Below are 12,928 nucleotides of genomic sequence, written 5' to 3'. Positions count from 1 at the left end.
TACATTATAATTGTATTTGATCAAATAATAGAATATCATAAGACATAATACAATATAGTATTATATGAAACAATATCATATTGCAATAATACATCATAACATTGAAACATATGATATTATATTGTATAATCAAGCATTGAATCATTATTTTTTGAAAGATGCGGTCTCAGAACTGCAACGTATGTGCATACAAATTGTATAACGCGGGCTAGCGCGTTATGAAAATTTGTTTGCACTCATCGTTGCAGTTATAAGACCTCATCTTTCAAAAAATAATGAATCAATGCTTATATTTACGTTTTTTAAACATGTATTTCCTTCCCGAAAATATGATTTGTTTTTAAAAAGCTCTATCTTATTCAACGAGGTATGCGAAATTAACGGAATGGCCACTGGAACAGCCGAAATATGCTGACAAAAATAGTGCACAGCGTTTTAAATTCTAATAACACAATTTTATTTTTCTTTCTGTAATTAAATGAATTTGCTATTGGTAAACTAAGAAATTAATCAATTGAATTCATTTAACTGTCAACATATATTTACATCAATGAAATATTTATCAGCGTAAGTATAATAACAGGTCGTTATCCGGTTTGAAGTCGCGAGAAGAGTCAGTTCCTGTTCTTCGATAAATACTGATACAATATCATATCATAAAATAAAAAAAAATTGATACAATATTTTATCGTAATCATATAACGTTTTACAATATAACATATGGTATTATATTGCATCCTATTAAACAATAGTGTTTCAAATCATACAATACTATATCATAGGAATCATGTCACATCATTTAACAACCACATCCATCTATCAAGCAGGTTTGAGTGAGGTAGGAGATTTCTCTAGCATCCTTGATAATGGAGATCAGGCTCTGCATCTGAAGCAACCTCTACGTTTCATATATAATATAGTTAAATCAACTATGCAAGCTATCATCTATAAAACATGTGACCTGTTCCACAAAACTAAGCCTCATCAAAAAACCTATGGCTCTGATTCAAGATTCAAGTCTGTCAGGTGCATCAGTATCATAAGACGCACCATCCATACAAGTTTAATGAAGTTAAGAACAGTAGTAACTAAGATATAATCATTAGAGGGCACCTGCAACAAAAACTTTAACCAGCTCCAAAAACCTTAACCTCCTCCATGATCCGAAACCTATAGCTCAGATTCAGCATTCAAGCCTGTCTGGTGCATCAGTATCATAAGACACACCATCCATGCAAGTTTGGTGAAGTACGGACCAGCAGTAACTTAGATATTGCTATTAAAGGGCATCTGCAACAAAAAAACTTTAACCTGCTCCAAAAACCTAAACCTCCTCCAGCATCTGAAAGTTAGGAACCAGATTCAGTAGGTCCAGATGCATCATTCATGTAATTTTGGTAAAGAGAGGACAAGTAATAGCTTATATACAGAAGCTGTAACTAAAACTTTAACCAGCTCCGGACGCCGACGCCGGGGGTATAGCATATGCTCCCATTGACTTCGTCTCGGTGAGCTAAAAAGACAAACGCGCGAAGTTTCGAAGGCGAGAGTGCGAAGTTGCAAAGGCGAAGAAGCAATAGTAGTATCACTTATTCGCCTTCGCAACTTAGTACTTTCGTCTTCGCATCTTCGCCGTCGCATCTTCTATATTTTTCATATTGTTCATGAATTAAACTTGCATTGAGGATTTCCATAATACAAACTGCTGGGTATACAAGTTCATCACCCAGAATTAATGATGAACCAAAATTATGAAAAGTTTACTCCACTGTTAGGCATTATAACCAAGCTGAAGTTAGTAAGCACTGACAGCAGCCATTACGCCAGGAGAGGTTCACGGCCAATAAGAAAAATCGTCAAAGTACTGAGAGTACTCGTACAGAAAATATATTTTTCTTTATCATCGGCATACTTTAGTTAAGTTTATATCAAGATGATTAATGCTTCAATAGTTTGTATAGTTTGGATACAATAAAGATCATGTGATCAAAATCAAGCGGGATATAAACCCCTAACATGGGCCCTAACCTCTTATCAACGCTTTTAGAAACAATCTTTTCTTATTATAATCGATCAGTGTTTATTATCTATTTAGATTAACTATAGTCAGATACTCTTCACAAATTTGCTCCAAAAGAATAAAGTCTATTCATGGTCACAAAACAACATTACAACAAATGTTTAGAATATTGATGTTCAAGTATTACGTAGAAGAAAACAAAACTAACGCAGAATGATTTTTAAAAAAAAAAATCACTTTCCCCAAGAAATGTAAATAAGAAGTATTCATATTCCTACGTTACCTGCCCTTTAGTCTTTTTCCATAAAGATATATACATGTATCATTCTTCGATTGACAATTCATTCACCGATGAATATTGCTTATATCATTACAACAATTATTCTTTCATGATTATTGTTCGTTCATTATCACACATATCCTCATTGTGTATGAATTTTTCTTAATTTGCGTCATTTCCCGCCGTATGTCGACGAGAGAAGTAACGTAACTGTTAACAATCATGCAATTTGTGGCAATGTCAGAATGTTTTGCGTGTCCTTGCTACGGATATGATAAACTATATACAGCGATATATTTACAAGTTCGGTGTTTATAACTTCAAAATCAGAAAAATTAAGTAACTTGAAAGTCATTACTTGGATACGGGGTAACCAATTTCTATTCATGTTTACGAAGGGGGGGGGGGGGGTAATTTTTCTATGGGGGTCATTTTTCTTCATGTTTAACATGAAGAAAAATAACCCCTGGGTCTTTTTTCTTCAGAAAAATCCAATTATTCTTCAGCTAGGGGGGTCATTATTCTACGTAGAAAAATGACCCCCGGTCATTATTCTACGGGGGTCATTATTCTTCATTACACCGGTATGTCTTTAGATGAACTGAATCTGTACATCACTTCCAGTAGATTTTCCATTCAAGAACAATTGTTCCAAGTTATCTACAACTTCGTTTCAAGACACTGGCTGTAATTCCTAAACTGCTGCAATAAGCGTAAAGTTACTTGATGAGCACTACTTGATGAGAACTACGTGTTCTCATGACGTTCGAGCCCTTCGGGTTTGGGCCGATACCAACCACGCGGGCTAATACCAGGGCCGAGATCAAAACAACAATGTGATATTCTATATTTCTAATTTCTACAGTTTTTTAGGAAAATCAAACTTGAAAATATCAAACTTAAATATGTGTTTGTCTTTTTTAAATACGATTTCTCCTAAATCTGAGGGTGTGGGTTAGGTGTAACACAGAATAACTTTGGACAGTCTAACCTCCCATTTAACTTTGACAATGCTTCGAATTCTGTGTAAAAACTGTGTCCTCTCTAAAATTGGGTTACAAAGGATACGTTAAAAAACCATATGACAAGGGATCCGCCTTCTTGACCATCTTTTCTTTTGAAAAAATATTAGTGCCGCCATTTTAAACCTACTTAATAACTGAATACTTAAGTCTTCCTAATAGCAGTCTTAAAAGCTATCATTTTGCCATCCTTTTTATGACCAATCGTAAAATTTGTGTGCAGATTTATGGACTTAAGTCAAACTGAATTTTCAAGACAATTGAATTAACCCAAAGCCAGGTTCCAATGATGCTTTGTATAAAGTCGAAAGAGGGTGCTCTAAAATTTGGAACTTGTGCTCAATATGTTCAAATCAAATTCAAATTAAGTTTGGTTAAAATTGGCTCTCTGGCTCTGAAACATATGGCTTAAATTTAGCATCCAAACATGTCAAGTGATTCATTGTTAAAAGATACATCCTTCGTCCAAACAAGAGGCCCATGGGCCACATCGCTCACCTGAGGAACATTAGGTATGATAAAATCAGCTTAATGGAGTCATAATACAAACAATCTGGACAATGAACAATAATACATGTAGATCCTGTATAAATAAAATCCATTTATCCCCCTGGATATTTTAATGTTTATCATCATTAATACCTTTTCTAACAGGATGATTTTATAGTCATATCACATGTTGATTATTGCAGTTCTCAAAAAGATCCTTAACAAAGGTTTATATATGGGATATAAAGCTACATCAAACTCTGAACCTTCTTGTGAAGCCGAAGAATTGTCCTGGAGCCAAAGTCTTAACAATTATAAAGAATCATCTGGCTGATTAGTTTCTGAGAAGAAGATTTTTAAAGATTTACTCTATATATTCCTATGTAAAACTTTAACACCCCCAATGTGGCCCCACCCTACCCACAGGGATCATGATTTTCACAACTTGGAATCTACATTACCTGAGAATGCCTCCACACAAGTTTCAGCTTTCTTGGCTGATTAGTTTCTGAGAAGAAGGTTTTTAAAGATTTACTCTATATATTCTTATGTAAAACTTTGACCCTCCCCATTGTGCCCCCCCCCCCCCGACCCCCGAGATCATGATTTTCACAGCTTGGAATCTACCTTACCTGATGATGCTTCCATACAAGTTTCAGCTTGCCTGGCTGATTAGTTACTGAGAAGAAGATTTTTAAAGATTTACTCTATATATTCATATGTAAAACTTCAACCCCCTATTGTGGCCCCACCTTACCCCAGGGGTCATGATTTTCACAACTTTGAATCAACACTACCTGAGGATGCTTCCACACAAGTTTCAGCTTTCCTGGCTGATTAGTTTTTTTAAAAGATTTACTCTATATTTTCCTATGTAAAACTTTGACCCCCATTGTGGCCCCACCCTACCCCCGGGGGTCATATTTTTCATATCTTTGAATCTACACTTCCTGAGGATGCTTCCACACGAGTGTCAGCTTTCTTGGCTGATTAGTTTTTGAGAATAAGATTTTCTCTATATATTCCTTTGTAAAACTTCGACCCCCTATTGTGGCCCAACCCTACCCCCGGGGATCATGAATTTCACAACTTTGAATATACATTACCTGAGAATGCTTCCACACAAGTTTCAGCTTTCCTTGCTTTATGGTTCTTGAGAAGAAGATTTTTGATAATTTCTCAAAATGTTTCATTAATTTTTAATTATCTCCCCTTGAAAAAAGGTGTGGCCCTTAATTTTCACAACTGTGACTCCCCTTTGCCTAGGGATGATTTGTGCCAAGTTTGGTTGAAATTGGTTCAGTAGTTCTTGAAAGATGTTGAAAATGTGAAAAGTTTTCGGACAGACGGACGGACAGACGGACGACAGACAAAATGTGATCAGAATAGCTCACTTGAGCTAAAAAGTAATGACTTAAATATGATCCTCTAAGAGCACCTATCTTAAAAACTTTAACTTTCCATAAAAGCTTCAACCTACTCCAGCATCTAAAACCTTTGACTCTGGGTCAAGTTTCAAGATTTTCATGTACACAAACCGCTTAAGATGCCCCCTTTTTTTGCACATGCGCAAATCCAAAGAGGGGGCGTCGGAGAGTCTCAATCTAGGCCCGCAACCCTCCTGGAAAATTCAATTTTCTTAAATTAAAATTACCCAAAAATGCCCTAGACACCCTCCGGCAATGACCCCCGCCTTCCCTGGAAAACTGTTGGATCCGCTCATTTTTGGATCCGCACATGCATACAAGTTTGGTGAAGCTTCTTCAAAAAATGACACAGACGCCAAAAGTACAGCATATCTAATAATTCTTAAGGCGGCCTACCTTTACATTTAAGTTACGAAGGTTGTCCCAAAATAGCGAAGACAAGACACATAACTTAAAATCTGTTCACTTTAATTTCATTAGACTTCTACGTTTTCTTTAATGACCCTTTGGCAAACGATACTGAAAAATTCAAATCTGTACCTTATTTATTTCTTGAGAAAATGAATAATTAGTAACAAAAAGTTTTGTCAGTCGGTGCAATGTGCGGCGTCGAAAACGTCCAGTCTTTACGTTGTTGCTAATCCTCCACATCGTTAACGATGAAATTATCGTTTTATTTCCGAAAATGTCTTGGAAAAAATATTTTCTTTGAAAATGTACCACGAGTGCACATTCAATATACATTTCTAGATTTGTTTCCCTAAGTATAAACGATCTAATGACTTCAAACTTGCCTTGTATTACTTGCTGTCTAACGTCCGTCTTATTAAAAATGTGTCGTTCAGCATTTTGACGCCCAGTGGGTTTCTTTTTTCCACCTATTGTCATCATACTCGAACAAATATGTTCAATGTTGTTAAACTACTTATTCACAAAACGCATTTCTAATCGATTTTGTTACTTTTATTTACTTCAAAAGCCGCGTATGATTTGTTTCAAGGTCTATACGGAATTTTATCAGTTACTGCTGCGCCGCCTTAAACGCTGACGTCGTCATTTTATTACAAGTTAACTCTTCAACTTGTTACAAAAGGCGCTATAAAATATTTAAAAGTTTTGTTAAAGCCAAAACATTTTCTGAGTAAATGATAGAATCATTATCAGTCATAAATGTATGTTTTATATGTACTTTTTCATTCGAAAAGTACTTTTCCTTGCGATTTTCATTTCATTATGTTGATGTTAACTTTTAGTTTTTTGACATTGCGCTGCATGTCGAATTTCTTATCTAACATGCTTTCATTTCAATAATTTAATCTCAAACAATATTTGATTTAAAAAAAATTATTTTAATGCAAATTACTTGAACCCTTTCTGGCACAAATTTCATCTTCATGTGTCTTCGAATAACTGAATAACGTCACTTCTCTACACTATTTTGAACAACCCTCGTACATGTATAAAATAATCATAGATTTGAGGACCATCTTTATTTTTAAAAATGTCATCTTAAAAAAAATTATTGATTATGTTTAGGTCTGTGAAAATAAATCACATTGGTCAAACAAAATGAAAGTACAAAATACCCAGCACCTATTAATAGTTTTAAATTCCCAAGGTTGCTAGACTACTTTACATTAAATATGGAGTCCTTACCTCCAGGAATGTAAGTAGATTATACCTATATTTTCTTGTTTTAATTGAATATAGACATAATGAGTACATGTTTAATTTGTTCATGAATATAATTTGATAAAGATACAAAAAGAATTTCTTTTATATATTTTAGAAATAATGAATAACGGTCACTTCAAGCGTATCTTTTACACCTTACACCATAGCATAGAATAGCATTTAAACCACATAGCAACAATTAAGAATCAAGATGCTTTGATACATAATTATGCTATTGCAAATTTTATGTAGCATTGACGCTCAGGAGTATAATATTTCTGAAGATTTTGATTTCCATTCACTTCTACTTTGACTAATTATGAGTTTAGATGTCAAGTTTTAAACTTTGAAAATCGTTGGGTTTCAGTTGGTCCAAATGTAACAATTTCAACAATTGAAATTCTACATCATATATATATATCAAGGGTCTTGCATACTCAATTATGAAATAAGGTAGTAGTTTTTGAAAAGATGTTACACAGTTTTCCATATGTATTTTTATATTAAACTTTGAATCAATTCTGGGATCCGGGAATTGTCCAGCAATCAGATTAAGAACTTCAGCAGTATTTTTAACCTTACGTTATCTCTGTGTAGTCTTCTCTCTTCTCTATGGGATCAGTTCTCTCTCTAAGAGAATAGACAAAATTCGTATCTCTGAAAGTAGGTTTTGGTTTATTTCTCAATATTTACTTATCAGGTAAAATTCAATTTAAGCTTACAGATCTCAAATCATCTCTGTTGAAATACAAAAGGTGTAAGCAGATAGATATGGAGTCCTTGCCTCTAGGAATGTAAGTAGATTGTAGTTTGTTTTCTGATTTCAATTAGATATAGTCATTATCATTATTTCTTTCATTATAAATTTTGATAAAGAAACATAATAACAGGTGTTTTCCATATATACTTGCAAAATAACAACAGATGTGAGGGAATGGAGCACATATCAGAGTCCGTGTTTGTGGGACTGTGTGAGATGGTGGGGACATCACAACAGGTGACCCTCAGGAGGGAGTCAAGGGACATCAGTGAGATGGTGGAGAGACGAGTTACACCCTTTAATGCGTTCATCAGGATGATGAGTGGAAGTCAGAGAGAAGGATTCAGACTGAAAGGTTCAGATCTGGACTTTATGTTTTGGTATAACAACCACCGAGTGATCATGGACATGTCTCAGTCTGAGTATTACAACACAGCCAATACAACCTTGATTCTCTCTGACAGTTCTGAGAGTCCACCAGGATTCACATTACTTCAGTTACTAACACGATTCACATACAATGCAGTCGAATCAGCATTAGTCATCATGAACGGCAAAGTCTTTATATCTAGTTCTAAGTACAGAAACTTAACTTGTTCAGAAGTATTTCCTAATTCTACTGTACATGGACCCTGTGGTACTGGTATAGTGGGAAGGACAGAATATGATACTGCTTTCTGTTTTGTTTGTGACTTTTGGCCTTCGTCTGCCTCCTCGTGGATAGATAGATGCCACTCATGGCCTAATCCTGAAGTTGTTCATGATATTTTAAGAAGTGGATGTCACTTTGTAGCAATAGGACATCCATTAGGACCAAATGAAAACCAAGAGTGGAGAATTTCTTTCTCACAGGCAGAATATAAACTTGTGTATTCCATGAACCACAGTCAATTTTTGACATACGGATTGTTAAAAATATTTTTAAAAGAAGTTATAAATCAACAATCAGAGGAAACCAATAAACTGTTGTGTTCCTATCACATGAAGACAACAGTTTTCTGGGCGATTCAACAAAACACACTACCTCACTGGTGTCCACAAAATCTCCTGGCCGGTTTCTGGATCTGCTTTAAACTTCTCCTTAAATGGGTTTATGAGGGAATTTGTCCGAACTTTTTCATCCCACAAAACAACCTGTTTCTGACAAAGGTCCATGGTTCAGCACAAAACAGATTGTTTCTACAGTTACATGAACTGTACAACAAAGGTCTGGCCTGTCTGTTACAAAGTTCTTCTATCAGGGCCTACATCATTGGTGTCCTGTACAATCCTAAACTTTCTGTTCATACAGATGAGAGACTACTTTTATCTGAAATTGATCTTGATGCAGAACTTTTGAAGGATCCTACTCCATTTACTATATTTCCTGAAGGACTTACCAAAGCCATGCATACAATAGAACAGTTATTAGAATTACCACATTATCAGACTGTAACATTACAGACACTTACAGTCTCCATATTTCAGAGTCTTGCCTTTATAGCATTAAACAAGTGCACTAACACCGGTGTCAACAAACAGATGTATATTGCAGACAAAATGTCCTGTCATATGCTATTAAGAGCAACTAAGTTTGGGTGTATTTCTGACATGTTGTACATTGCCATGTATTATTACAGGACACTCAGATACAGGGAAGCTTTATCTGTAATAGATATGACAAAGGTCAAGTTAGCACGGCCATATCTGATGTATTGGAATGGTGTAGACAAAGAGAGGTATACTGAGGCTATGGGGGGACAGTCCTGGTCTACAAAGATGAGACAGGCTGTGGTTATGGATATCATACTAAACAACAAAATTTATTACATTAATGAACTTATACCAGAACAACAGTATGCTCTACAGAACAGTAGGTTTGCATTACGTATCCCAACGTTTGTAATGTTACATTTCCTCGAGGTATTGTGTTCCAGACACTTTGATACAACATTATCACAGACAGCTCTATATGACCTACAGGTCTTAGTCCACCATGATCAGGACCTATTTGTACCTGATCTACTTCGAGACATCTCCTGGGAGATCCTGGGGATTTGTCAACAGATCACAGGGAACTTCCAGGCTGCTCTATACTCATACCAACAGTCGCTCACACAGCAGCCAATGAACAGAATACAAACTGCTACACGGAGGAGAATACAAGATATTGTCAGTCAAACAAACATCAATAATTGATAGTAATTTTGACAACCATCATACTCAAGAAAGTTTTAAATTGTAATGCATTTCTTACCTTAATTCTTTAAGAGCCATTTCATCTGATTTATTATCTGAAATCCACATTTAGTAAGTGTTTTTTGTATTGGTTTTATTAGCTTTTATAAAATACTTATCTGATTTTTTCTGCAAATTGTTACATGCTTTTCCAGTTTTATGGAAGTGGAACAAACGTTATGAAAGATTGTCTTTTTTTTTTCAATGTATCACAGTATATTCTTTTCTTCATATTTATGATTTGAAATGTTTTCTTGTTGTGTGTACCTATATGAACGGTTACTTACTGGTAACATTAGACTTGTTATGCCAATCCAAAATTTAATCTACATTTAGTCTTTTTTATGATGGTTGTGATATCAGTGAGAGAGGGACCAATTCAAGAGCCAGTATCTCTAAGCAACCAATCAAAGAGTCGGAGTATCGCAAACAAATCATTGAATACGCGGACACGGACAATTCAAAGTGTTTCATTTTACAAACTGTTTACAGACATTGCTACAGAAAATATTTTATTCAAATTTTAAATCCTTTTCTCAACAGACTACTAGAATTTAAACTTTATTTGTAAAACGTCTGAGGACTAATAAAACTCTAACGCTTTAATTACTCTGTGTAGAAATGTCTCATCCAGTGGTTGAAGAGAGAAAGAGACAGTAGTGCATCTATAGAATGAGTCCAGTTCATTGTTTAGTTATTGTATCATTGTATTGAAAAATGTTTATAACCAAATTACTGTAGTTAAAAGAGATTGAAACATCGCAGTTTTTGCAATTGAATAAAGATTTGAACATTAAATGAGTTTAAAGATAAAAAATTAAAATATAAGCGCTTTCATTTTCATCTTCATTTACATCTGAAGATGAAAATGAAAGCGCTTATATTTTACTCTGGCTTTGTGTTTTTTGTGTTTTTATTCTTTTAAGTTTTCTTTGTTTTTTCCGACCTCTGTGAGTTTTTCTGGAGATATATATATATATATATATATATATATATATATATATATATATATATATATATATATATATATATATCAGGCTTGGGGTAATGCTAAATGTAATGGTAATGCATTGCAATGCATTACATGTTTTCAAAGTAATGCCTCAAAATTAGCATTACAAGTAATGCTAATGTAATGCATTACTTTCCAAAATCTAGTGTAATGCTGGCATTACATGGCATTACTTTGCATTACTATGCATATGTGATAGTTTGACTTAGTTTTATTTTTAGCATTAGTTACCGTTATTCATTCATTCATTTTTTCCATCTTTCACTCTTTGCGCTGCACTAATACTAACAAGTGTGTGTAAACTTAAACACCCCTATTATTAATAATGGTATAGTCAGTTTAGGTTATTTATTTCAGTGGTTTGGATTATTCCATTTGAAGATAGGTTTTTTTATATTTACGGCCTGTGATTGGTCAGTATTGGTCACTACTGATAGAGTTTGGCGGGAGATATTCTTTTGTATTCTGGTTCTGTAATTCTTGAATTGCAACCAAGACTTCTAGCCAGACAGGTGTGTTTCAGACTGAGACAAAGCATACAGACTCAGACCTGTAAGTTATTCTTTTAAAACATAATTCTTTAAATAAATACAATTCTAAACTAGATTAAAATAAATAAAGTTAATATATAAGTATGAGTGTGAAGAGTGAATGTTTTGAATACAGTACAATGTAAATATCAGTGAGCAGTGTATGTCTTATATATTTAATTGTATAGTAGACAAGATCTTATATATTGTATAAATTATAAATAGGTCAAGTCATATAATGAGCCTGATCCGCTGATTGATACTACGTATATGCAGTGTCGTGCACCTAGTTCCATAAATTGGTAACTATCTGTTGAAATTCATTATTGTAAATAGTTTTCATATAATCTATATATTAGAGTGATGTTTCTAAGAGTTGGAAATATTATTTAACATAAAATTCAGATTTATCGTGTATTGCGATTAAATGTAAAGCGATATAATTGACCTATAAGTAAATGTATAAATATTATACATGTTTGTGATGTCTATAATGTTTGTGTTGTTATAGTGGTGTGCTTATATGTTTTATGTATTGTTTTAGGGTGAAACGATTAATGCGACGTAACGCTCAGAATATATATAATATAGAACCCTACAATCGTCTTGGTGTTTTGTTTTATTCGTCCAAGAACGGTTACACATATTTATGCATGTTCACTTTAAAAAATGTGATGAATAAATGAATAGTTGAAATTAAATTTGATTAAATTTATTTTTAAAGAAGAAAGAAATAATTCTAATTAAGAAAAAGTGTTTTAATTGTACATGTTTTATTAAAAAAGGTTTTTTAAAATTCATTTTTGAATTGTTTATATTACTAAAGATAACAGCACAATTTCAAATCATTTTTAAGAGTGTTGTTATTAAGAGTTTTTAATCATTTAAACAATTTACTCCAATTAGTTTGCACTTCAATAAGAAATGTGTCAACAACACACTATGCCCCCAGGATAATCTAAGTATCAAAACAATCTATTGTTATAAGAAGTGCAAAACACCCCAATCCCCTTCCCTTCGCAATATGTCACAATAGAATAGGAGACAGACATGCACCTTTAAAAGCCAAATGAATGCACTGTCCATCCATGATGAAAATCAATATCACTTCCAATATTATAACCCATTTGAAAATAATCTTACTTATCTTCTCTCTCTTTCTGTCTCTCTCCTGTATATTAATTACACTTTACATTAGTTTGGACTGATAGAAAATACAAGATTTATGTATTTAATCTATTATTGCACTTAATATATCCTAAGATAAAGATCGTCAAACAGTATTTTCCAGTCCAAGCTTTGACTGCTCCTGCAAAACATTTATTTAGTATAGCCCGGAAGATGGATGCATTTAAAAGATGAACCCTTTGAAACTTCGATCAGAAAGTGCAACAGCAATCTTTTGTCTTAAAGTGTCCTCCGTAAAAAGAAATACGATTAAAATAAATTAAGAAATATAACTGGGAAAAATCACCTGTTTATAAATTAATAAAATTA

The 12,928-nt window shown here is 33.7% G+C and overlaps 1 protein-coding gene and 1 long non-coding RNA gene across 2 annotated transcripts; both read left to right on the top strand.

Moving 5' to 3' along the window:
- The first annotated feature begins 6,855 nt into the window (after positions 1-6,855).
- LOC128179633 (uncharacterized) lies at positions 6,856-10,714 on the top strand. The gene is made up of 3 exons (XM_052847137.1): positions 6,856-6,904; positions 7,630-7,706; positions 7,837-10,714. Exons 2-3 carry the CDS (start codon positions 7,684-7,686, stop codon positions 9,848-9,850), a joined length of 2,037 nt encoding a protein of 678 aa, XP_052703097.1. The 5' UTR covers positions 6,856-6,904; positions 7,630-7,683; the 3' UTR covers positions 9,851-10,714.
- Positions 10,715-11,340: 626 nt separating this feature from the next.
- On the top strand, positions 11,341-12,081 carry LOC128179639 (uncharacterized). The gene is made up of 3 exons (XR_008243110.1): positions 11,341-11,453; positions 11,657-11,733; positions 11,976-12,081. It is a non-coding gene; the product is annotated as an uncharacterized LOC128179639 (long non-coding RNA).
- Positions 12,082-12,928: the final 847 nt, after the last annotated feature.

Source organism: Crassostrea angulata, chromosome 4 (assembly GCF_025612915.1).
Source record: "Crassostrea angulata isolate pt1a10 chromosome 4, ASM2561291v2, whole genome shotgun sequence".
NCBI classification, from domain to species: Eukaryota; Metazoa; Mollusca; class Bivalvia; order Ostreida; family Ostreidae; genus Magallana; species Magallana angulata.
The sequence above is the reverse complement of the archived record's forward strand: the minus strand, read 5'-3'. Positions and strand labels throughout refer to the sequence as shown.

Bases quoted from the DNA above. Each gene is read 5' to 3' on its own strand.
- LOC128179633 (XM_052847137.1), top strand. From the start codon at position 7,684: ATGGAGTCCTTGCCTCTAGGAAT. The intron at 7,707-7,836 runs GTAAGTAGATTG...AAATAACAACAG, and splicing joins GAGTCCTTGCCTCTAGGAAT to ATGTGAGGGAATGGAGCACA.